This window comes from Atractosteus spatula, chromosome 5 (genome assembly GCF_055471065.1).
Source record: "Atractosteus spatula isolate fAtrSpa1 chromosome 5, fAtrSpa1.hap1, whole genome shotgun sequence".
Lineage (NCBI taxonomy): Eukaryota > Metazoa > Chordata > Actinopteri > Semionotiformes > Lepisosteidae > Atractosteus > Atractosteus spatula.
In genome coordinates this window covers 51,785,498-51,813,290 of record NC_142710.1, presented here as the reverse complement: position 1 = coordinate 51,813,290, position 27,793 = coordinate 51,785,498, and the positions used below count along the sequence as shown (strand labels likewise).

At 34.5% G+C, this 27,793-nt stretch overlaps 1 protein-coding gene across 3 annotated transcripts in view; it reads right to left on the bottom strand.

The window, feature by feature from the left end:
- The window catches only part of rad18 (RAD18 E3 ubiquitin protein ligase), a 60,273-nt gene extending 33,411 nt beyond the window's left edge, over window positions 1-26,862 (bottom strand). For all 3 annotated transcript variants that reach the window (XM_088916605.1, XM_088916607.1, XM_088916606.1), the window contains exons 1-9: window positions 26,727-26,862; window positions 26,086-26,167; window positions 25,743-25,804; window positions 23,102-23,172; window positions 12,593-12,921; window positions 12,029-12,128; window positions 8,778-8,962; window positions 4,749-4,819; window positions 2,175-2,235 (exon numbers count right to left, since the gene is read on the bottom strand). In XM_088916605.1, the coding sequence (XP_088772731.1) occupies window positions 2,175-2,235; window positions 4,749-4,819; window positions 8,778-8,962; window positions 12,029-12,128; window positions 12,593-12,921; window positions 23,102-23,172; window positions 25,743-25,804; window positions 26,086-26,167; window positions 26,727-26,780 (1,015 nt within the window). In that variant the 5' untranslated portion in view covers window positions 26,781-26,862. The remainder of the gene's footprint in view (window positions 1-2,174; window positions 2,236-4,748; window positions 4,820-8,777; window positions 8,963-12,028; window positions 12,129-12,592; window positions 12,922-23,101; window positions 23,173-25,742; window positions 25,805-26,085; window positions 26,168-26,726) is intronic.
- Window positions 26,863-27,793: the final 931 nt, after the last annotated feature.

The following is a 27,793-nucleotide window of genomic DNA, read 5'->3' as shown; positions in this document are numbered from 1 at the left end:
TTTGACAATTCTCTTCACTGTGTTGTTCAATGCATCCCTTGGCCAACAAAATATTGCATTAGCATTATAAAGAGAAAAATGCTATCGTCATTAATACCATAGTGACAGAAATTTCTTCATAATCTTAAAAATAGTCTACCCCTAGGAAAATATTAGATTGCAACACACTGAACTATGTTTTCCTTCATGAAACCTGTTATACTTTTTAATAAAGATTCCAGTTTAATATACCAAGAATTGCATGTCAAAGGTCCCTTTCAGCAGGATGAGATATGATGGCTCAGTACTGAGCTGAAGTGGTATAGTACATCATGTGAACTTCCTACACCAGAACAGAGTTGTAATGGTGGTCTTTATGAACAGTGATGCTAGTTAAGAAGCAGAACCGGAACTGTAGCTTGAACTCACGTAAGAGTTTGCTAGGAAACAGCTGTGGATGTAGCTGGCTTTCTTTGGTAACTTAACCTTCATGTTCTAAAGGGTCAATACAACCTAAAAAGTATAAATGCCATTTTTATCCCATTCCACCCTCATATTTCACTGAACTGTGTATTTATTATTAATAGCTGTTCATAACTTTGTTTGGGATATTAACAATCTTAAAAGGAGTCTAAAACCTTTTCATACAAAGGTTGCTTTGTTGGGTGATGCAGTGACAATAAGACCACCACAAGAGGCTGCCATAGAGTTGACCTTAAGGACAGGTTAATCTCCAATTGCCCACCTGTTGTTTATATAGGAGTTCACCTGTATTTCACATGGTGATTAACTGGTTAGAATGCTGAATGTGATCGTGGGCTGTAGGATAGTTAAAGGTGCCTAAGACTAACACAAGAAAGTCAGTTCAGAGTTTTAGAAATTTCCTTTGAGAGTTAGTGTTCGGTTTAAGTCCGTTGGTGTGGGTGTCAAGTTACAAGGCATGGTTAGACTGAGGTCCAGGAGACCAGATAGGTGGAGTCGTTTGAATTAACATCGGTTTGGACTAGCGTTATGTGTGAAGGTCCCTCTCACAGCCATGCTGCCCGCAGGGATGATTATGCGATAAAACTATCACAAGACAAAACATGCCACAATTTGTAAAGAGCAACTTAATATAATACTCCATCCACTTGTGTAAAATAAAATTATTTGATCATTCTTAATTTGATTTAACACAACACCAAGCTACAAACAAGTCACAATTCAAAATAACATGCATTTTTATATTGACATTATGTGAGTGGAGTGTTCAGAGGCAAAGTCCTACACATGCCTCTGAGCAAACATACCTTCGTACCTGCTGTCCCCACTAGCGGTCATGACCAGTAGTGAAACCGTTTCATATGACAGGAACCACCTTTTTCAAACAGTGGGCGTTTGTGCTTGGCTCAGGAGCCAATGGTGCAAAACTATCATCTGCTAGATTATGACTTGAACATCTCAAATCAGGACCTGCCCTAAAAGGTGCATGTGACACCAATATCATGCAACAAGTCACTGAGACTGATGCCAATAAATTACTGAGGTTGCTTTAAAATTTGGCAGAGAATATAACAGGACCCAGCTACTATGAGCCTTAGTGGAGCTTTAATCCCAGCCAGAAATGAGCAATAGTAGTTTTTTCCTGCTTTTATATCCTTTTATTTATTACCGGATATTTTTCTATCCGACCTGTTGACTGACACGACTCTGTGCTATGTGAAAGTGTTTTTGAAGAATTCTTGATTTGCCCCTGAAATGGTACCGTACCCAGAATCCTGTGAAAAAATATCTTGGGCAATGAGAAAAAATGTCAATATGTGCATACAAATGTAGATGCAGTATATTACATAAAGTACAGCTGTAAAAGAACTGACACCCTATTCAATTTGATATATATATAAATTGGATGCACAACATCTTACACACATAAGACATTTGCAAATCCACTAAACATCATGTTGCAAAGTAATAAGTAATTGAAGGTTTTAAAAATGCATTATTGCCAATGGGATAAAATCAATTCACATTAACCTCAGATCCCTATGTGCTAAAGAAAATTAATATAAATTAATTTGACATTTAATGTTGCTATTCAAATAAAAACACTTCAGGATACTACAACAGCAGTGACTCTCCTTATCCCACAATTTTGCAAACTAGATGATGGTCCACAAATTGTTTTAAGAAAGATAATGATAATTAAACTAACTTACGATATTTGGAATGTAGTTCATCTATTTCTTCTTCAGTTTGATTTTTTGAAAACACCATTACCTAAAAACAAGCAAACAAAAAGATAAAAACATTTTTACTTTGCATAAAATCTAAATCCTAACAAAGCAATAACATATATACGTTACAAACCTTTGCCTTTCACTGTAGACCCCTTGTTAATGAGAAACATCATTCAGCAAAATAGACTTAAGTCATGTCTGATCTTTAAAGTGTCAGTGTACCTCCTACAAAATGGTCATTTTAATGATAATATTGTTGCAGTAAGTTTCTTTGAAGGTCAGTATATTAGACAGGTCACATCACGCATTACTCTGGATAAGGGCATCATTAAAATGAATACACAGCTTTTATAACTGCTGAGGTAACTGTAACTTCCCTTATTTTATTTTATAAATTAAAACCACAATTCCTTCAAAATCAGAAAACACAAGATGAAAGTCCTCACCACAATGTGAATATACACAAAAAATTACAAAAGCAAATTATGTATTAATAATAATCCACTTTCTTTAGTCGTTAAGTGTAGTGCTATATTCAACCCGTGAGTGGAAGCAGATGGAGCACTGAAACAATCATCACATATAATGCTTGCTTGAAAGAGGGCAGAAAAAAATACCTCCTCCTCCAGCACACTTCCAATTCCGTATTAAAAAAACATGTTCTAGAATAACAAAACTTGCCGTGGACAAAGCTGGAAAACAGCACGTTTGTCTATTTCAGGGCGTGATTTGATTGGAAGGGTACGTCCAGTCCCGTAACTCCATCCTGTTGTTGCTTTCAGGCTGATTTTTATTTACAGCAGACCCATTCCAATGCACAGTGGCGCAAGAGGAATTTGTCTCAGAAAGCCGCAGAAAGTGCTTTTTCTGGGATAAGATGAAACTAAATATGGGTAATTAGCATTTAAACTATACAAACCTCCGATAGCCAAAAGTGCCATGTTTACTTATATCGGATTAATTATATAGACCATCAATACATCAGTGCACCTCTCATTAACAGAAGATCTGAAGACTGATTTTGCAGAATGCAGTCTAAAAAGCTATTATATAAACTATCACAAGCATGATAGCTCAGCTTCCACATAATATAAAGGCTCATATTTAATGTTAATTGCTGATTTTTCATTTTCTGGTCAATAATCCATCCATCCACTTTCTAAACCCTTTATCCAATACAGGGTTGCAGGGGAGCCAGAGCCTATTTTGTTCAATAATGTAGGCAAAAATATTACATAGCCCCAGTTAGATAAATAGACTTTATGTGGCAGCCACAGGCAATGTACAATCAGATGACATAACATAAGACTATCACCGTCTGACGTTTAAGATATAAATTCTACTGAAAATCCGCAGGTCAGTCACATATACTATTACGCTTATCACAACTTCAGTTTCATGCTGAGGGGAATGGGATGCAACAGAGTAGAAAATATTTCCAAAATTTTGTGAAACACCCAGAGAGGCCTAACAGTTTATTCAATGCAGGTTCTTAACATTGTAGTCAGGGAGTATATTCACATATCATTAATGCAATTAGGTTTAATAACACCTAACAGAGCATTTTTGCCTTGCAGCGCTGGGTACGTGGGTTCAGCTCCTAGGGTGCTATCTGTGTGGAGTTAGCATGTCCTACCTGGGTTTTTGTGGGTTTCCTCTGGGTGCTCCAGTTTCCTGCCACAGTCCAGATATGCTCGTAGGTTAACCAACCTCAGGGAAAATTATCCCTGATGTGAGTGTGCATCTGTGCTTGTGTGTATGTTTGTGTCCTGCAATCCAGATATAGCTCCAAAATAGCTTCTTCCCCAGAGCTGTCAAGTTGGTGACGCCCCCACTCCCTTCCACCTTATTATGATCTCTCCTAACATCCTCCTGTACCCACAACCACTGTACTCCTACACCACCACATACACATGTAAGCCAAAATTGTACTGTCCCCTCGATAGCCCAGTAAAATTGTAACAGGCATAATAATATTTAATATTTATTAATTAACCATACTACTTTTAACCATACTATTTTCTTTTTTTTTGCACTGTTCCAAGAATTACCTTGCACTGTTTTTGTCCTGTTAAATTTTCTCTGTTTGCGGAATTTTTCACAGTTTTGATTACTTGATTACATGTTATTTACTGTATGTTATGTTATTACTGTTATTACTGTATGTTACTGTTATTGCTATTGTGTAACTGTCTATTGTCTTATCTTCTGTCCTATTTATATACTGCACCTGAGTGACTAATGAGAAACACTTTTCATTATACTATGCACCTGTGTAAGTTTAATGACAAAGTTGAATTGAATTGAATGCACCTACCAAAGCTATGGCTTTTAACTGCTGAAAGATCAAGCTAATCACATTGTGTTCATATAAGAATAGAGTAACATCTCGCAAAAATATTAAAGATCAATGAAAAAATACATTTAATTGCAGTGTAAACAACAAAAAAAGATACTAATTAAATGGGCTTTTTATTTTGTTTTTACAAAAACAGACACTGTATGCAAAATAAATTGAAAAGCACTTCACAGACATTACAAAAAAACACTTACACTTTTAGATTTACCCTCCAACTGGGTTTTCAGCTTCTCATTTTTTTCCACTTCTTTTGCTATCTCTTGTGCTGCAAAAAAATAATCCAAAGTCATGAATACTATTCAAAACAATTGCAAATAAACATGGAATGGAATAACAATGCTGGGCTACACTAAAATTTGAATCTTTAATAACTAGTTATTGTAATTGTAGCCGCAATTACTGAAAGAAAGCTTTAATGAGTAAGAATTAATGTCCTTAAAAGGGTGGCATTAATACATTTCAGAATCAGTTCCAGATTAATAAAAAAATAGAGATATTAACATTTGTAGACGGGTTTTTTCTGCAAGTAAAACTAAGATACATGAAGAAGCTGTTAGCAAAATGATATCCCTTCAACATTCATACAAATATAAAAAAGGGCTTCTTAAACTTCATTTTTTAAATTTTAATTCCTCAGACGGTGGGGAGGAGGTGAGGGTGCTAGTGCTGAAAAAAATCGTTTTCAGTTTACATCACAGTCTGTTCATATACTATATATATATATGATCAGGACAGTTTATTGCTGACAGGTTTGGGCACAATCAGTCATCCTAAAATGTTGAATGGTTCACAAAGGAAAGCCCAATGTGAAAACTCCACATAAGAAGGTTAAAAAGGAAGGCACATCATTTGGTATGTCTAGCTCATTTTGCTACTAGAAGCTAATTGTTCCAGATATCTGGTTAGGGTATCAAATAGCTTAGTTCAGGCTCTGCAAGCTTTTCTGTGAAGCTTCACAGTCTTTGTCTCTCCCACAAACACATTTAGATGTTTGAAAAACATTAAAAAAATAAAACATACCCATTTTTTTCCTCACAAAATATTTTTCAAGCATTTGAATAAAAAAAGAAAATTCCAATCCTATCCTTTAACTCTAAAACATGGGGTTTGAATTTTAATTTACAGCATGTAGGTTGTTTATTTTTTTTTAAACAAAAGCTGGAAGCGAAGCCTCAGAATGTGGAGTGATATTTGCAATATAAATAAATACTATGTAAATGTCTAAATCTTTAGCTACTGTGAGAATGTGTAAATGTGCTTTATTATAAAATAAAAGTGTAGCTACAGTCTAAAAGTTTTCTTTTTTAAACAGAAATGCAGCACAACACAGCAAAAGGTATTCTTCTTTGATCACTGCTAAAGCAGCCTCAAAAACTATGCTGAACTTCATTCTGACCTACACATATCCAATGCAACAAAGAAACAATAGTCACTACTCTTAACTGAATTACTGTGTGCATTTTCAACATAAAGAAGTGTGTGGATTTCTCCTAGATTGGATTTAAAAAATAGATTACAATTAATGGTCAAGGAACATAATCTTCAGCTTCTCTTTAAACACTCCATAGTTTAGTGCCAATAGTGAATATTCCATCAGAGAGACAATAAAGTTTGTGAATAAGTTAGCAATAATATTCTAAGAGCTTGGTGTTTTGAGTTACTCATTTTCATTTTAACAGTATACAGTCTTAATGTTGCACATCAAGTATTGATTTTCACTTTAAAGTAGACACTAAGGCTTATAATTAAGGTACATCATTATCTTGGTGTTTTTCTAAAGCGGCAATACCACTGTTGATGCATGGCAAATCAATAACTTAAAACTGAGTGCGCTTAAAAAAAAAATATTTGTTAACTAAATCCTAGCCAAAAGCTAGCACTGCTAATATAATGCAGCAGTACGGGTTATTATTACAAAGACAAAAATAGCACAAAACACCAGTTATTTTTCAGCTTTTATACCTGAAAGGAAGGCATACCAATTTAAAAGAAATCACTCTGCACTGCAAGGTAATCTCTTTATATTCTATGTATATTTAAGGTCTAGATAGGCTTAAAACACATGTTTTAAGACGTAAGAGTTAAATAAAAAGTGGAAAAAACCTGGATACAATCCTAGACAAATAAACGAGAACAGGAAAATACAGGCCATCTCATCTGAACATTTTGAAATGGTAATTGAATGTTAGCTAGCCTCCTCTGGATAGTAAAAAACGAATACATTCCCACAGGTCATCACGAACAAGCTGTTTGTGTCAACAGCAAGGGAATAGAATGGTGTCCATCTGCCAGCCACCCCTTTCGGACACAAGTGAGTGTTGGTATGGGAAAACCAGTGGACTTCAACAAAAACATTTAAAAATGACATGCAGAACGCGATGCGTGAGAATTTCTCCTGAGGTTTTTGTTAAAAATAAAGCATAAAGAACATATTGAGTCCTATCAATGGGAAAAGTTTGGAGTCTGCCTCAGGCAACTTGCTGCCTGAGAGAAAACATTACTGAAGGCCACTCAAGTACACACAGAAGGAATCTGCTGTGTCTTTATAAATGAAGAATTCAATATTCATGGTAATAAAGAGAAAGACAATGCAAAAATCAGTTTGAAACCGCTATAATAAGCATATGTAATATAACATGCTTGACAGGTTTTTCTTCTCATTAATATTCTATGGCAGTTTAGAACGATATAGTGATATATAGAACATTTCTGGGATTGTTTAATATTCTTCAGATTTATAGGCTAAGTAATGAGTTGTTAAATCCAATATGAAATGCTGTGTAATAGTATTAATCATGCCATCTTGATGATCTATTATTTCAGTTTTCAAAGTCTGCAGTCCTTTAATAACTTTGAGAAAAGAGCAATGGAGATTCATTGTAACTGCAAAGCATTCTCAGACAATAATAGCTGTAGAAATAAAGGACGAAGCTTTTTTCCCCAACCACAAAAAATCAGCTGTATACTCTATGTTTGAGAATGAAAAAAAAAACAACTAGAGGACCTAAATGACCCATGTTGGCAAATAAATAAACATTTTTTACTATAGCTATCAGTTTGTATACATTAAATTAGAAAATTAGACCAAATTAGACATAAATTGGACTTTTATAGCAAATGCTTTTTGTGAACAATCCAATTAAATACTGCTACATTAAACACCAGCAAAGGAGTCAGTAACTTACATAATAAGTATAATAGCTATACAATTCTAATAAAAATAAACTCAGATTAATAAATAGAGAAAGTCACTCTACATTTGGTAACTATAGATTCTATAGAAAATTCCTCTGGCTTAAATCATATTTTAATATTCCTTTTTACAGGACTTATTTATATTATTCCTTTTTTATGCTGTTTGAAAAGTAGATATTATTGGCACTTCCTGAGATTTACTGTAAGTTCAGTTTTACAGCATTTCATAAAGTCCTATTTATAACAAATGTTATAAGCAAATCATTTCAAATAATTTGATTATTATATAACTAATTTCCTGTAGAAATTTTTAGAAAGTAAAAGTTCATTTTAGAAAAGTAAATATTCTTTAAATAGACTTTCTTTAGTATTGAAATGGGTGAGTGTAATATTTCTCAACATCCATCATGATTTTCAAAATGCACATAAAATGCTCAGAGAGTCACATGAAAAAATTACCTAAATTTGAATGATGTTCTACAACAAAGGATAATCAAAACTGAGCAAAGAGAAGATGCAATGAAATTAATTATTCAGCAAGTGCAGGTTCATTTCATCTTAAGTTGCAAAGAATTATTCCAGGAACTTGTGCAAATTTACTTTAGTGCCTATGCATGCTAAAGCAGCTTAAAAGGGCTCTCATGTGGTATACACTACAGGATCTGACAGAAGAGAATGAGTAAATCGTAACCCATTTGCTTTGGTTTTTAAGATTTAATCCCTGGAGGGCAAGCTTCAAGAAACTGGTCAAAAAACAGGAAATTAAAAACACAAAAAGTACTGAAGGTGTATAAAGTTTTGACAGATCTATTCTGCGCTGTTGTGTCGCTTTGAAATGAAAGTGATAAACTGTGCCATAACACAATAGGATTTTTTTTAGAGATGACTACTGTTAAAATATATATATATAGATATATTTTATCTTCAAGTGCGAGGCCTCTCATCTCTCAATCTGCAACTCTACAAAACAAAATAACATCCCGTCTTAAGATCTTTATCATCTCAACACAAAAAGCACATGCAAATACCTGATTTGGGATTTAAAGAGTCACACTGGGCATTGTACACGTGTACAAACTCCTGGTGCCTTTTAATAAGCTGTTGCCGGCTACCATAGGTAGGAAGGTTGAGGTCCTTGAGTCTCTTTTTCAATTCCCGATCAGAGAGGAGATCGTAAACCACTTTTGCCACTTTCTTCCTTCTGCTAACAGAGCTGCAAAAAGATACAAAGTTCATGTCAATGGTCCTTTTCATGTCCAAAAGAAGTCTAGAAAGTTTAGTTAAGAAACAAAGCAGAAGCATGAAAAAGAGTAGGTGCTTATCAATAAATAAGCATTACTAAGTAAAGAAAGTGTGACATACTTGTTTTCAAGTTCACAGAGTACCTTAATGTCCATTCTCTTCAATGAGGATGAAACATTTTGAAGAACAAATCTAATCTATTTTAGATTTTACAGGACTGTATTATTTAGCCTGTCATTCTATCAGAAATACTATAATTACATATTTAGAAACAATAACATTATAAATATTCCTCTGAAGATTAACAAATCACTGAAAGATGTGAAAAAATAAAATCAACAGGATATACAGTAGTATAGTAGCAACATTGCCTTTACAAGTGCCCTTCTGTAATTCTAATTGCTTATTTTACTAGTTACCACTGTGTTTTACTACATTTGATTTAAGCATGTATCCAGCTACAAATGTCAAAGTCAGCTGTTTTTTTTTTTACACTTTACATTTTACACGTCATAAAGTGGCTATTAATGATTAAAACATTGGGCAGCACATTACAGTTCACAACCACCCTTTTTCTAATGAAGACTTCCAAAGAGACTTATACAGTATGTTCTGACCACTTCTTTAACATTTTATATGGGGGACATTCTCAATAAAATCTCAAATTTAAATTTCAAATTTAAGTATGGTATACTAACTAGGAGAGCTGGCAAATTCTGCAAGGCTTTCTTCATAGACATCTCAAGTTCTGGATTGCTTCAAGTTATTTGCCAACACTGTTCAATGTTATAAAAGCACATTACTTTATATATTGTTAAACTATGGAGTCAAGGGGCAGTCACTTTTAAGTCACAGTAAACAAAAATGAGCGCCTTTAATAAAGTATTGTTTACAAGGACAAATTCTCCTTCAAGTTGGTGTTTATGTCAAGACTGTTGTACCAAGCTGGCTTTGGAAGATAGATTAAATAATAATGCACAAATTCAAACTTACATTCCGTTTTCACCAAATAGTTTATAGCTTAGATCTAGCTGCATAGGGGGTAAAACTTCCCATAAAGGCCCAGACATAAGTTATCTTTACGTTTCGATAAAAGCATACAGTGGTACTTTAGGGTATCGATCTCTAGTGTTGTTGAATACCAAAGCAGTCTGCATTTGTTGCAGTATGAACTATGAGTAATGTCATTTTTAATACCTTTACTGCCTCTAAACCAGCAAAAAGGAGTAAAGCCATATTTGGCAAAGTAAACCTTGTATAATGTAGAACGTTGCTGAGGATGACAACATTGCCTGAAATATCAAAAATATCATTCAATATCTGTAGCAAATGCATTTTTTAATGGAAATTAAGAAAAAACATAAAATGCAGGAAAAGCAAATTATAAGCCAAGCATATTATTTTTATGTTCCTCACTGATAATATTCATTTCCAAATGAAACTTTTTTTTACTGATACTTTTATCAAGATGTTCAAGGCAAAAGGGGAAACATTTACTAAGGCAATTGCGATTCTTGTATTCAAAAGTCAAGTTCCCAAGAATAACTGAGTAGGTCTAGTTATGACTTTAGCAACTGCATTGACTTCACATGCTGCAAATCTGAAAAAGCCTGCCAAGGAAAACTATGTAATGTAGAATTCGTTCATTGTCAGGACATCTAAACACAATAATAACAAAATGGAATGAACAATGTCTATTTTTAAGATGTCTGTTTTCTGTCATAATACTTCATATTAATGGGTAGCTCAGTAATGTACAATAATGCGCTGCACTAACATTCTTAAACAAACAATACTGCCATTTAAAATGCGCAAAAGCAATAGTATTCTTGTACAACTCTGACAACTTCAGGGTGTCTCAATATTAATTTCTGCATAGTAGTTGCTCTAACCAGGGCGAGGAAAAGAATTGTCATTGTCTTACCTGAAGCAAAGATGTGCATGGATAAGTACAGAGGCTACTTACACAAGAATACATAGGGTTCAATGAAAACGCATTTTCATTCAACGGGTCCAAAGCACTGGCAATGCTCTTCAGTTTTTAAAAATAATTAATAAAGGAATATAAGTGAACTGGGCTGCAATTGCAACTACACGAGTATGTGGCACGCATTTGAACAGAACACTGCTCCATCAGGTCATTAAAGGTTTTGAAATTCTCCCCTTTCAAGAAACATAAGATTCTTTGGCTAAGTATGTGGGAATTGTGCTCTGTCTTTTTACAGACCATGTACAACTGAAACCGTGCATGTTTTGCTGCCTTTACATAGTAGGGAACATTGACCTTAATAAGCCTTTGCTGGAGATAAAGCCCTGTGAGTCACAGGCTTCCTTTTGGGATTGTTTACAGCCCTTGGTAAAAATGCTCTTACTGCTGTGGCTATTTACTAATCAGACAAATCTTCTGAAATATTAACTCACAAAATAATGTTAAAGTTTCTGCCATACGACAAAAAAGGGCACTTTTTCTTATTTACAGAAACAGACTGAATTTTCAAATACAAAAAACTATTTTGTAATTTAATTATGGTTAACAACTTTTTCCTTATACATATATACAGTATGAGTTATAGCAGCATAGCTATTGAACATTACATAATATTAAATATAAGTATGAAGCTGTTAATCATAATTAAATTACAAAAAAGACCAAGACTTTGCTATTAGAAACTATTGTCAAGAAACTTCCCATGTCAAACGGTTCATCACTACACAAGATTGAGTTTTTCTCCAAAGCATAACCTTGCTAATCATATCAAAATCCTGTGTATATGTGTCCCAGTATTCCCGTAATAAAAATGAAATTGGAAATGAAACTTGGAAATATTGCTGTATATAAACAGAGGTTTTCTGATTTGTTCCAGTTTTTAGATTTAATGATTTAATTCAAATTACGGCAAAGTCTAAAGTAATTTAATAATGCTAAATTACAAATCAGATGCTAAAAACAGGTTCTGGTTGCTGCATTTGTGGAATCATTGCCTTTTTTTCAAGGAAAAAATGACTTGAACAAATAAGAATCAAAAACCCTCCTTACCTTCTCAAGCTCTCTTTTTTCTCATCCCTCGTTAGGCAGCTGTCCAAGTGCTTATTAATGTGCTGCCCTAAAATACCAACACCACACACAGGACACTCCACTGGAAAGACAAAAAGATAAAATTAAGATTCTATATTTCAGGAATTGTTTACAGAAACAATCAGAAAAGCCATTTAATGTTTAGCAAGCCAGTTAATAAGTTGGTGTTTAAACCTTAAGCAGGGGTTTCACAGACCACGACTATAACTGATCCTAGGCTTCACGGTGTTAATTTAGATAAGCAAAACCTAACTGGGAGTGAGCTGTCCCTAGGCATTTAATGCAGAAAAATGTACAATATATTATATACGTGATTGACTTTACTTTATTCCAGTGTATCGCACAAATTGATCATCACCTCATAATACCGTATTGTTGAAAAGCAACAATTACTGCACAAATGATCTGATCCACAGATCTAAGCAGCCAAAATCGTATATCAAACTAAACCTAAGTTGACTGACTGTTTAATATATGCATGTGTTCTTTTTGGTTTAAGTCTAAAGGTAGAGATAGGGATGTCACCTTTTATAACAGGTTTAACTTCAGTTGAAGTTGATGGAAGTTCCGGGCTGTAAGAAGCACTAGATATAGTAGGCAACTCTTCTGGTTCTTCCTTCACAGTCTTGTTGAAACGGTCTTCATTGACTTTGTCCTCTTGATGGGTATTTTGTGGTTTCGGCACATTTGAAGGAGAGGAAGACTTCCCTTTTTGGAAAAAACAGCTCATAATTGTACCTTCCATCTTTGGAACAGAAGGCCCCTTAGAATTTGCTTGCTTGAGTTTGCCAGAGGTCAAAGGGGTCTTTGGAGAGACGGGGGGTGACTCAAAATTCACTCGTAAAAGCTGATGCCTGCAGAAAAAAAATTGTTATGGCTCGTATGCTGTCTTTGCAAAAATATATCCCAAGACAGACACTCAATGCTGCTCTAGGATCATAATACCTTCTTAAAAGGTAAAAAAAGAAGAGCAACCCCAAATACCAAATAATAAACAAAATCAATACAGATACAATACAAAAGCAGTTTTTGTGACCAACTATTTTCAACAAAGACTTTACTCTCTCAAAACTACTCATGCTACAGAAACTGTATCAGGCAACAAATATGATTACTGACCACAATTCTCAAGTGCGATGTAAGCTGTCAATTCATGAATTTATTTCTAAATCATTTTTCTGCATGTTTAACGATAATATAGTTTCAACATTCACCACTCCAGATTATCGACCAGAAAGAAAAAATATACTTTAGGTTAGAGAAATTTCAATATTTTACAACTTAAAGTGGCAAGTAATACTAATACTAAAACAGTAGTAATAATAAACTAATAACTAATAAGAAATGTGGATTCTTTTCCTGTTTATGTTGCATGATAAATACAATTTATTTTCAAACTTCACTATTAAAACCTTCTGTACTTAACTTAATATTATGTCATCATGCATTAAAAATTTAGACTACATACCATACCGGCTACAGGGAAAAGTGATGATTTTCTAATTACGGATCCAGTATTAAGACACCACTTTTTAAGTGTCTTTAATTTGGTTTCTTATTACAGTTAAGGCTACATATAATTAAACTGCTGTTATTCTTACAAATATTGATGCTTTTATTATAAATTATCCACTTTGATTCCATTATATTCTTATTAGTTATTGTTTTAAATAAATACATACAAATGGTCAATGGTCAACAACCGACACCTTGTGAATTTCTGATGCACAGAGCAAGAGCTGTATCCCTGCAGAAATTTAATCATGCATCTCCCTTCTGTTAAGAAAACATTAGCCTTTGCAACTTAAAGTTTCATTAGGTTTGAAACACAGAAATACAAACACACCAAAACAGCACCTAAAAACTACCGTTGCATACAGTATGCTACACCTAACTACTGTATGTGCACTTTTAATAATAATGGATGTTTAATAATGTAATAGATGTTGATTTCTGTGATGGACTGGTGTCCCATCCAGAGTGCATCCTGCCTTGCACCATTAAATTGTTGGGATAGGCTCCGGCTCCCCCGCAACCATGAAACAGTTAGAAAATGTATGGATGGATGGCTTGTGATTACATCTCCAGTGCACTCCAGTCATGTGCAGTTCATTACACGTTTGGCATGGATTGAAGAACTTCTGTAAAAGGATATTGATTTAATACATTCCCAGGGCTTTTAAAAGCAGATGCAACAGTGCGGAGGAGTGGAAGGTTATGGGTTTAGTTTTCAGGTGGGGGTAATGCTGTCAAACCCTTCACTCAGAACACTGCCCTTCAGTATACGTAGATACAAATGTATGTCACATTGGACAAAAGCATAAGTCACATAAAATAATAAGATAATGAAAATTAACATATTATTGCAATCAGCCTTTCATACGAGTGTCATGGTACTGTGTGGAATCTGCTCTCCTTTCTGGGAGTGATTTCCATTTTACAGAAACCAGTGTGGACACACAGTGGACCTGGACATCTGCACTTCACATGATTTTAAAATTTTGTGAACTGGATAACAGGCGGCACTGAGGTCAGTGCATCTCCTGACCAGCACTCCTTATTGTTTTTTTCCATTTTATTGGCGTGACACCAATATATGGCATAAGCAAAGAAGTTTAAAAAAATTGTACTTAAAAGAACAAAGTAAAAACAGTTCCTACACACAATGAATCATCATAAACATGTCCGTTTTTGCTATTTAAAGTGAGGATTTAAAGAGCAAAACTGTTTAAATAATCTAAATTCTGTTCTGTAAAAAAAAGTGCAAAAGTGCCTGAAAAACTGTTAGAAAAACAGATCCCCTTGCCAAAACGTAGAAGGTTCAGGAGTTCAAAATATAAGCAGCGTCTTAAATACATTAAAGCATAAGGCAGCTTGTGGATCTTTACAAGTTCAATTATAGCAAACAGCCAGTTTACCAAAATGCCAATACTGATGTAATATGGGCTCTAATTATAAGACCAGTACTAAAAGGTCATTTGCTAAACCAGCACGACAAACATCAGGTTTAATCTTACTTTCAGTTTGTATTTAAATCTAGGTGAAAATAAGCTTTTTCAAACTTATAGAAATAATGGCTAATAGTTGACAAGTCTTTGCACTAAGACAGACATAAAAACACATAACAGAAACTGAAAAGAACTGAAAAGGTCTGTCTTATTTAAGAATGTAATTCAAACAAAAACCTACATGACTATTCAATTTAAAATGACCTATGATGTTCAGCCACTCCAACCTAACTCTAACTCACTTGCAGGGTGTGTTAAAAAATTAGGCCTAATCTTAGCACACTCTGCTTAGCTTTATAAAAAAATATTTTTTACATGTGGTTTAGTCTATTAAAAAATGCTAACTTCTAGTTTGAACAGTAAGCAAAAAAGCTATTATAGACAGCAGCTGAGTCACGATATAATCTCAAATGTCAGTTTGCTCAGTGACTGCTCCTAAAACCAGCAAATTGCCTTGCACATGTAAAATGAAGAGAGGCACTTGGACTGACAGATTCTAACAAATGGACAAGCAATGTCCATGTGCAAAGACCAGCTTAGGGTTGTAAACAATAGTATACAGAGCAGTCTCTTGCACGAAAATGGTGAGCAACAGTGTTCTGTATTCATAATGATTTTTAATAAGAGTTACTATTTCAGCATAACCAATAATTCACTTTACTTAGAAGTAGAGTTGTCATTTGTGTGCCCAGCACAATATAAATCTTTTTTTTGTAAACTTTTGTGGAAAACTAATATTAAAGCACTTATTTCTGTAATGTTAGATACCAGGTACAATTAACTGTAATTTATTTTTGTAGTACACATTTCATATCATTTCATGCCCATTCTGTAAATGCTGGATCTATTTCTTTGCATTTCAAAATACCTGGTTAAATTCAGCAGCAGCAAAGGAAATACAAAAAGAATTTAGAGAAATACTGCAAACTAGTTTGGTTAACACAAATCTGAGGGTGCAATCCATGACAGAGATTTAAGTGTTTGTATTCAGCAAGAGAGCTGAGTGCTCCTAGCCCTGGTCCTTGTGGACCACTGTCACTTCTGGTATTTGTTCCACACAAGGCCTAAATTACTGGGGCTAATTTAGCAGAACTATGTGCTTGGAAACTAATTGCAGATTTTGCCCTTGGGTGTAAGTTACTCTCCCAGGCTACAGTACTTCTTTGACCACACATTTGGGTAAAATATTAGGTCTTCCTAGTGCAGTAGCAACTATTCCATTAGCCTTAACTTGGTGTGCATAGCATTCTAAACTAGAATGTATTGTACATTTTTTACAATTTTCACTACATTTGCTTAGGATGATAATATTTTGTCTTAAATCTCTTGACGCCTCCTATGAAGAAGTAGTACTGTCTGATTTACTGCACTCAGCCTCCTTTAAATACGCAGTAGAAGTTAAGGTAATTAAAATTATTAACCTTCTGAGCTTTGAGAAACCACGTAATGACTAACAACATTTTTATACTTTGAATGAATTAGAATACTGTGCATTTTGATTTTTTTCCAGGTATTAACATATTTCTTTACATTGCAGCACTTACATTTTTGTACATTTGTATTTACAAACACAAGTGTCCTTAATGTTGATGTGTGCAATGTAATTTGCATGCACATGTAACTTCATCACATGTTTAATGACAAGACATTCCATACCACAAGGTACATCTGAAGATATACGTACCTTATATGATAGGTATCTATATGATAGGTATGGACTATAAAGAATGGGACTGATAGCGAGAACATGTGGAAAAATGTAGAAAAGAATACCTAGAAGAAATCGGAGATTAGAAAATTGAATATAAAAAACTCAATCTTGTGGGCCTCTTAAATTTAACGCTGGCAGGAAAAAACGAATGTAAGGGATTAATCCAATGAAGCTCCTAGTTGAAGAGGGTGTTGCCCACTAAGGTGCCAATAGTGTGTTTGTGCTCAGTCTGTATTCAGAGAGGATTCCTTCCTTTGACATACAGTACCAATTAGTGTTGACCTTGCCCAGTAAATTCTGGGTATTTGTGGCCATGAGCTTCTTAACTATTCTCATTTTCTTTTGAAAACAAAGTGCCTTTCTTTGTATGTGCCTCTTTTGTCTGCAAATATGTTACTAATTTAGATATGTCTTAAGATTCCAAGATTTTTGCAAATTACATGTGCATATATGCTTTGTACTGTACATAGCATATTCCATGTGTTACTTCTTTACAAAACATTTAAATACACAAGCATGAATTTACAATTGACCAAATCTCTCTAACTAGACATCTTCTAATATTCTAGACATGAAAAATGCAAGCATAAGCTTTGCAAGTAAATTCAAGAACATAAAGAATATTTTAAACCAGATAAAGAGATGTATTTATAAATACATTTTGTTTTTATATAGGGGTTATTTCTCAGTTGCTCTTTGATATCTTTTTATATATTGATATTTTAAAATAATATTTTTAGACAGTGTGGTTAATATGTCCCATCTAACTAATGGTAGTTCAGCCACATTAAATGGGTTAATTTCATTTGAACTTTGTGTATTAACTGCAGACTCCTTTAAATGTCCAATTAGTGTACAAACTGCAAACAATGATACTTTATAAATATAAGCAGATACCGATAAAGGCTTTCTGAAATCAATATAAATCTACATGACAGTCCCCACTATTTTCCTGGGCTACTTCGTTGCTTCAAGCTAAAAAAAAAAGTCATATCTGACTACACACAATGAAGATCTTTATAAATTACATATAGGTTGTCAGAGTACTTAGTCCTCAAAAGCCATTAAATTTATAGAACTCCCATTCTGTTTTAGCAAAGTCAACATCCAAGATCTACTAGACATTTCTAAATTCTTAGCACAGTGAACAGGTATGTCAAGATTAAAATGTACAAATGTAAATGTTTAGAATTATTTACAAAAAAATAAAATGCATTCATCTGAGACAAGCCATGACATAATGTATTTTCATCATGGCAATGTAAAGACATCTAGTCACATTTTAACATTCTCTTAAATAGGATTTCTGAAATAATTATTGCCAAAAAAATCATTGTTGATATAAGGGGGTTAGAAGCATTTCATCATGAAAAACAAAGTTTGGTAAAAGACCTTTGGGTAATTTCTCACTGATCAACATGCAAGTCACCCTCAAACAGGAAGAAAATTAGAAAGGAAGTCAATAACCAAAAGAAAAATGGATGTCTAACTGCTTCTCCATCACATTCCCATCTCAGCTGTGTTTGAGACTTCAGGTCACAAAGGCGACATCTGACAATAATCCAGCCACTAATGAGAAATTAAATGCAAATGAGAGTAGACTTTCTGTACCACTTTCCTGACACTTTGGGTGACGTCATTGATAGCTGAGTCTCCACTACTCTGCAATCAGGATTTTATTCCACCTGCGCTGGTTGCCTGGTCACACTGCTGGCCTAAAGCCAGCATTTTTCCTTTTTAAAGGAAAACCAGAACTTTCCTTTTATCAATAGAGCATACAGACAAAACAAGTGATCTAATAGTTCTAATCAAAATAAAATGTTATTTATCAGGAAAAAAAATATTTAGAAGAAATATTTTTAACCCAGAGATTAAAAATAAGCTTACTCAAACAGAGCTTGAGGCATCCTCAGTTATATTGATACAGGCCTAGATATGACATGGGTTAAAAGTACCCATTTCTACAACCTTGTTAAATGGTTATGACTTTTGACTCAACTGTATTAAAATGTGTTGATTGTGAGATTAGATTTGCACTGTTAAAATTACTTTCGATTCATATATTTTAATGATAAATGAATTGTCTATAACAGTTCAACTGATTTGAACAGACCTATAAGGATGCCCTTAAGCCTGCCAGATTGAGTGGTAGTAATGCTACAGCGTTTTTTTTCTATCGCCAAAAAAATGTTTCACTAGGTTAAGTCCGACTCCCTCTCTAAAACAACGTAACACATTCATGCAATTCATCTAACAAAAATACATACTATTAATAACCAGTTGTTGACCGCACCTCCTGCAGTCATGACAACTATGCCCTCTCCTGCTTTTGCAGGTTAGAGTTTCTCTCATATTACTGCTATGGATGCTACTCCTATAGCTGTGTTGGTAGCTAAATTGAAACTTAATATTTGTGCTATATATTCCTTTGCTCTGACTCAAATCTGGCCTTTGCCCATTTGATGTCAACCTCATAAGTGCGTCCTTGAACCATGCTCTCGTACTTCCAGGATTTAAATCTGCAGCTATCCAGCCTGTTAAAAAACATGACCTGGACCATCAAGTAGTTAAATACTGTCCTATTTTAAGTTTAACTTTCCTTACAAATATTCTTTGAGAGGCACTGGCAGCTCAATTACAATCTCATCTTGCATCTAATGAGCTCTTTGAACCTTTCCAGTCAGGATTTAAACAAACTCATATTACCAAGCCAGCCACTGTTAAGGTTAGTTAATTTTCTTCTTTTGGACTGAAGTGCAGCTTTTGATACTGGCAATCACAGAATCCCACAGGAAAGCAATAAAAAATATATAGAGATTACTGGTACTTCCCTTCATTGGTTAGGATCTCATATGGCTAAAATATCTAATATGCAAGCCTTCTGTTGGATTTCAGTATAAAGCAATCTCTTCTTATAAGTATTTAAAATTAAATAGTGGCATATTTGGTAGCTTTGAAGTGGATCTGGGGTTGGAGTTCCATACCACCTTAAACTGTGTAGTGTTTTAGATTTAATTTCACACATTTTTGAAGACTGGGACTGGGCATAGAGTTTGAATTTGCACAAACTGAACTGTGTTCTTTATTGGTCACCATACCATGAAATGTTTATTACGGCTTTAGAGAAGTGTTTTGAAAAGAGGAACAAGGACAATTCAAATTGTTACTTTTTAAATCCTTCATTTAACCATATGAGTAAGTTGACACCAAATTCTTATTTACAGGATGGTCTACAAAGTACCCAGTTACTCAGAAGGGCATTCAGTGCAACCACCTGAGTGGAATACCTTACTCAGTGATATCTGGGCTGCAACCACCTTAGAGATTTGAATGTCAGACCTTTTGGTCTTGACTCTATAATAATAATTGTTTACACTTATATAGCGTTTTTCTGGACACTCCACTCAAAGCGCTTTACAGGTAATGGGGTCTCCCCTCCACCACCACCAATGTGCAGCATCCACCTTGCTGCACCAGAACACTCACCACACATCAGCTATTGTAACCACTACTCCATACTGCAGAAATATTTGGTCTCTTTACCCGTCTGGATCTTTGCTGCCTAGAACAAACTATATTTGATAATGATAAAACATTAAGGGATATACTGTACACAGGATCAAACAAGAGGACTAGTGCACACTCAACATTATAACAAAGACAGAGGATTGTAACTGGAAACTAAAAGGAAATTCTTTTAAAACTGAAAATGCACAAGATATTTTTTGACTCACTGAGCTACGTTAGGTAGAATGGCCTAATGTCGTTTGCAAACTTATGTTCTCATATCTTCATTCTCATGGTAGTGAATGTAGTTAGACTGATAACTTGTCAATAAAAAGAAAAACACAGAGCATGGATAAAGGAGCAAACACACCCTTGTAGAGATGGAATTAATAAAGTACCAGAAAAATCTTGATTAAGACTACGATTCTTCTACCAAGATCTAGTTTCTGGTATAATTAGCAAAAAAGGTAAGGTTTAAGACTCTAATTAAATAGTAGGCTTAGCAAACAGTGCAGTAGCAGCAGGCATCCTGCACTGAACCTTTTTGGTCTTAAAAAGAGGAGGCACAAGGGCATCTAACTCAGGTAATCCTAATCCTTAAAGGTACAGACAAAGTCAACCAAATGGACTTTAGAATCTCAACAGTGAAACTATAACACACAAAGAAGTGTAATTATAAGTGCAAATATACAATTGAGAACAGAAAGCACCACCATATACAGTACAAAGGAACAGGCTACCCTCTCATATTGTTGAGGGCCAAACATTGGCGTCTTTCATTACAGAATGAGATTCTTGAACAATTACCTATGTAGCAACAAAACAAGTTAGATGGACTAAATGAAGTTCTTGCAAATCTCACCCCCTTGTATTCTTTTATTATAAAATATTCATTTTGCCTTTAGTTATTTAGTAAATGTCAATATCCCTGCACACAGCCTTTGGTTACTCTTTTCTAAAACATAAGCTGCTTAAAATTTCTCATTTCCTTAAATAGTACAGAAATAAGTAACAAAAAAACAATATCATTTAGTTTTATGAAGCCTAAATCCCTATCTTATTGCCACAGGAAATCTAATATTCTACAGTGGATGAAGTAATGAAATGGTTTATTGTAAGTTGCTCCACCAGGGAGGAAGAAATAGCCAGAGAATTAAAGTGAAGGCTGTATCATTGTTTAAACAGTTTAGGACAATTTACAGTACCTTTGTTCCAATAGAACAAACTTACCAATCTGGTACTTTTTGCTAAATAAAATACCTTGTTGTCATGCATCTCCTTCCAAATTACTGAATACATACAACAATACGACTTTGACTTTGGAGATGCTTTATCTAAAACTAAATAATATTGTATTATAATATTTTTTCAGACAACCCTGTGGGACCAAGTCTTAGGCTTCAACTATACTCACATATATTCTATGTGTGTTTTATCACACTGCCGTATTTAATTTTTCTATTAAGATATTTATTTTGTAAGTTTTACTCATGCATATTTTGACATAAAAAAGACTTGAATACTCTCTATTCATTTGTTTAATGTTTCTGCTGTTTGGCAAGTGTTTGCTGTGTTCTTAAAATAAAGAGTTGTTTAATTTTCCAATTAACTGTTTCTTCAACTTTCACTCAGGAGAAAAAATCTGCCTTTAAACTTGAAAGAAATAATGATTTGACATTTATCGTGATAATTATTGATATCGACTGATATGAAAATTTTTATCGTGATAATGTTTTTGGCCATATCGCCCAGCCCTACTTCCAGTCCAGGGTTGCAGGGGAGAAAGAACCTATCTCAGCAAGCAATGAGTGCAAGACAACTTATACCCTGGATAGAATGCCAGTCCATCACAAGACAGACATATGCATACATTAGGGACAACTTTTCCAGAAGCCAGTTTACCTACCAGTATGTTATTGAACTGGGAGAGGAAACCAGAGCACAATGCTTAATATTTTATCAAATTAGAATAAAATGAAAATTAAGCAGAGATTAAAAAAACATTTGAATCACGGCTACCCTTACATTCCCCACACCAATATACTTGGACTGATGTCTTTCTCATTATTTCCTTTTGAAATAGCAAATATTCACCCATTTGGCTTCCTTGCTTCACTCATTCATGATAATTATATCTCCAACTATTTGTACCTCATTCTTTCAGTAATCCTGCCAAATGGCATTTTACCTTAAAACTTCTTATAAAGCTTTGAAGAAGTAAAATGTTGTAAAATCTTGGTAAGGGGACAAATCAGAGAGAAATATTTAAATGCATAGGATGAGTAAGCTAACTATTTTCAAAATACTGCATATTATTAGAGATAACACACTCCATTTTCTTGGGCTATGCTACTTTCAATTTACATCCAGTCAGTGCACAAAAGTGATTCACTACCATCAGGATTGTTATAATTTTAAATACAGTATTACAGGATCCCTTCAGCCCAATTCTAAAACACCACATACATCTAAAGTGGGAGCTTATGCTGTTTTAAAGAAGGACATTCTCAATTTCATTAGACGTAAACTGCAACTTTTTTCTTTTATTTGGACAGTGACCATTACACCTTCTCTGTCTGAAATTTCTCCACTTACAGTGAATGTTGTGAGTAAGGTAGTACTATAAGGAAACATTTTGCAACTACCATCGCAAAATAAGCAGTGAAAAAACACACTATATAACGAATACTAAGAAACTCTGTGCAACAATAAAATTATAAAAGAGGTACACACAGGGTAAAACTGAAGAAATGTGCTTGAGTTGATTTTTTTTAAATTTTATCAATGACTTCTAAAAGCATATGGTACCTTGCTAACTGGAAGGTCTTCACCAAATCATCAAGTATTCTATTGTTTCTGAGATCTGATTCTGTCGCTGCCTGGAATAAAAGAAGAAACAAAAAACATGAAACAATTTAGTCATTTATATTTAGTTTTCCATTTTTTCCTAATGCCCAAGTATAGTGACAGGGACACTATACTGTAAACAGGCACCGTCCTTTGGATTAGACGTAAAACCGAGGTCCTGACTTTCTGTGGTCATTAAAAATCCCGGGGTGTTTGTCGAAAAGAGTAGGATTGTAACCCCAGCATCCTGGACAAATTTCCTATTGGCCCATACCAATCATGACCTTCTAATAATCCCCATCTATGAATTGGCTTCATTACTCTCCTCTCCTCCCCACTGATAGCTGATGTGTGGTGAGCCTTCTGGCGCACTATGGCTGCCGTCGCATCATCCAGGTGGGGCTGCACATTGGTGGTGGTGGTGGAGGGGAGTCCCCATTACCTGTAAAGCGCTTTGAGTGGAGTGTCCAGAAAAGCGCTATATAAGTGTAAGCAATTATTATTATTATTATTATTATTATTTCAAGTCCTGAATAGGTGGGAGAGAAAGTTGAGAGAGAAAAGTTTAGTGTGACAGGAAATACATTCCAAATGTTAACATTATGTAACAATGTAAGCAATGTAAACAATGTAAAGAATAGAAAACATTATCCTCAATACAGATCTGAAGAGTTCCTATAGCAGTAGCCTTTATAAAAGGCTAGCCTTATGCCTGATAATACATAACAAATATTTGATTCTTGTGGGAAACTCCGCTACAGTATCAAATAACTCCAAGACACATCTTAACAAGCTACCTTATGCTTCTGTGATTAGGTAATACAAAGATCTCAAATGTAACGTTAAAGTAAATTGGATAAATATACTATACTAGATAGAGAAACATTAAAAAGCAACAAATGATGTTAGTGTAAAATGATACCAAAAAAAGAACACCATGTCTTACACAGTAAAAATGGACTGCATATAAACCTGAGGCACCCTTGACACATTCAAGTTCAACTCTGTTATCAAATTAAAGGGGACCATTTTAGTCAGTTCTATATCTCCTATTCACTGCAAGTAATGTTCACACCTGAAAAACATAATAAAGTATGCTCAGCAGGCATACAGAATAGGTTCCTAATGACACACTATGTCCCACAGACACACTATTGGGTTCAGGTCAGATGAATAGGTTGGTTGGTACCTCCTAAGCATAATTTGCTGGGACAGGAAAATCTGACAAATGTCTGCAATATGTGATAATGAATTCTCACGCATAAATGTGTAAGGCATAATTTTGCACAAAGTAAGGTGCAATGCATGTGCCAACAACATTGCCACTATTGTTTTACACAGTCAAGGAGCCATAAAATAACACTATCTGTGTCCAAACTCACTGCTTAAGAAGGAGACCCATGAGAAATACTTTCTGGACTGTTGTAATTATATATATCTGAATTACACTGTATTGCAGTCCACACCATCATGGTACTTCTTTGCTTTATGCCCTATGCCCACTGTTGTGCTACATCAAAATGACCCATGACCCACCACTTAACACAACGTTGCACCAATTTTACTATGCACAATGCACTTTATGTACCGTACCCGTCAGAAATGTCTATGTCTACATTGTCTATAGCATTTTCTTGTCAGTGTCTGTCTGTATTCACACCGTAGACCTGGAGAATGATATCCCGCTTCTCTGTATACTTGTATATGGCTGGACTGACAAATAAACTTGAACTTGAATTTGCCTTGGGCCAGTTTCTGTTGCCCAAGCATGACATGTTGCCCTATGATGGTGATTCAACAGCAACCCTATGTGTACAATGGCTTCTCATGCCTATGATGCAAATGACTGAAATAGGTTTTGCACATTTGGTTAACTAATTGTGCAGAATTATTCTCTTTCTGATAATTCTGAACCCTTACTTTTGGAAAAATATTGGCAACAAGACCATGTTGCCTTTTTAATGCCTCCCAGTATATAAAACTCAAGTAATGTTTTTTTTTTTTCTCTCTAGCTTAAATGCTTGAATTGACAAAATCTTTGCAACCATAAGAAGCTAGTCTTAACCTTCCCAAATCAGTGGGGATTATAAAATCAGTATAATCAGTTTGGTTCTGCTTTGTCAAATGCCATTGATGTTGATCAGATACTGAAATAACATACAAGCATAATAAAGTATTTAAAGCAGTCAGATACAGCAACTTTACACCCGAAGAAAGCACCACAGCCAAAACATTGTTTCTTTTCTTTTCTTTTCAGCATGGAATCAACATTTACTTGTTCCCATACAGTATTTACCCCTGACCAAAAACAGTGCAAGAAACAGAACTATTTAAATCTAATTAGAAATGCCAGCTTCTGGTTGTATAGAAAACTGCTTACAGATATGAAATTTCACGTTCTTCCTTCAACATCCACATCCGATATTTCTTACCAAAATACTGTATGTAGGCCTGTTTATTGGTGACAACCACATGATTTCAGAAAACATTTAGGTATAGGTTTTCTAATCCACGCAAAATGACATTGTTACATAAATATCTTATGTAACAATGGTAATTTGCACGTATTAGGAAAGTTTTAAAACAAGAATACTGTACTTACCGAATTACATACCGGACACTTCAGTTTGTAGGACAGAAATTTCCGTATACACAAAGAGCAAACTGAAAGCAACAAACATATTTTTAATATGAATCCACACTACAGCACAGTATAACAACACCATTGCAGGAGGCAGCTTCTATAGTTAAAATGTTCAAGCAAATATTTTTTTTTATAGAATTACATGATTTGAGCTCTCTGATACAATTAAAAAGGAACATTTAAAATCTATCGAAATTATTTAAGCACGTAAAAAACGTGACCAAATAAACATTACGTTTCGCTTGGAAACAAAAATAATGTACTTATGTTTTACAAATCTCAAACTGAAATGTGTACTCACAGTTATGGGAACAGTGCTGAACCATCATTGAAATGTCCAGATAATCAAAGCAGATTGGACATCTAAACAAAGAATCTAGATTCTAAAAACAAAGAGATTTCATAACTTGAGTTGGCCATTCTACATGCAACTACTGTACTCTGCAATTTTATCTACACTACAATAAACTACTGTTTATTTTCCATTCTTAAGAACGACGCACACAACAGTGTAAATACTATTTTACCATTTTTTACAAAGTGAAACATCACAGCACCTTGAATGAAATAAAATGTGCGATGGCAAAAAGACTGCTGTGTAAATACGAGCACATATACTGTAGTATTTGGTTACAAATGATAGGCCAATCCAAAATGCCTGAAAATTAAAAAATCTGCATTTTAAAATCCCGCATTTTGAAAAGAATCGCAACTTTTATTACCTAAAAAACTATTACCTAAATTCAAAGGATCTGTTCTCACTGTGCACACTGAACAGTAGGTTTCGGTTGTCTTATGACCTACTACTTCTTGACATCACATCGGTATCAATTTTGTGGATATATAGCATAAACGTATATTATTAAGTCACTTTGCTTACACTAAAGAACATTAATCATATATTGCCTAAATAAAAGTTGCATTGACGTTTCCTACACTTACTTTGAGATGACACAGATTAGGGGGGATTTCCGCTTCAGTAAAGCTTTGTGACATCTTATAAACACTTGATAAAATACTCCTTTAACTTCAAGTTTTAAGAAAAAGAACCTGACTGCAAATACACTTATTATTTAACACTCCCGCGCCAGTGACGGAAGTTGAGTAAAAGCTTCCGCAGTGAAAATCGTCACTTCCTGCAGTGAAGAGTGAACTGGACGTTGTAGTCTTGATAGAATCTGCAATGATCACAGTACATTACTAGTTTTACGTATGTTTACGGCTGTAAACCTTAGTGTATGAAGTTTCACTGTCTTTATCCAATCTTACTTATTCTATTCCTATATTAGTAGCACAAATGAGCGCAGCGAAAATAATTACTGTTTCCATTGAGCTTCTACACATAAGACATTTGTAGTGCAAGCACTCAAGAGTCCCGCGCGTCCATGACAAAATCGCCTCCACCGGAAAGCGAAAAATAAGGAACTCCCCCAAAACGAAAAACACTGGTGAAGCGGGCCTTTCACCCCCACTTCTGTCAGGTGCATTATTAGATCTCAAAAGATAACTTTAAAAACTGTGATATCTCGAAGCGTCTGCAGGTTCCTATTTACTGCTTTACAGGGCATTCTCTTATCAGTAGGAGGGTTATTTTGGTAATAATGGGCTAGTTCTTTATTTAGTAATGTCAAGTGAATACAAATTATCTTTTATAATGACGACCTGGAGAGCCATTTATTCAGCATGTTACTGACTGGAGTAATTTAAGTGAATTACCTTGCTTAAGGGTACAATGGCAGTGTCTTACCTGGGATATGAACTCACTGCTATCTGGACTGGATTCCAGAGTCCTAATTACTTCTCCATGCTGCACATTCAAATTGCCTAAAAGAAAATCTTGTGTAATGGAGAGGTATTTTTTATCACCAATTCGGAAATATTAATAATAAACTGTTTTTAAATTTTATATAGCGCCTTTAAAGGTGGCTTCTCAAAGTGCTTTACAGAATGACAACAACAATAAATAAAACGAATACACAAGATAAAACACAATTACAATACACAGAGGA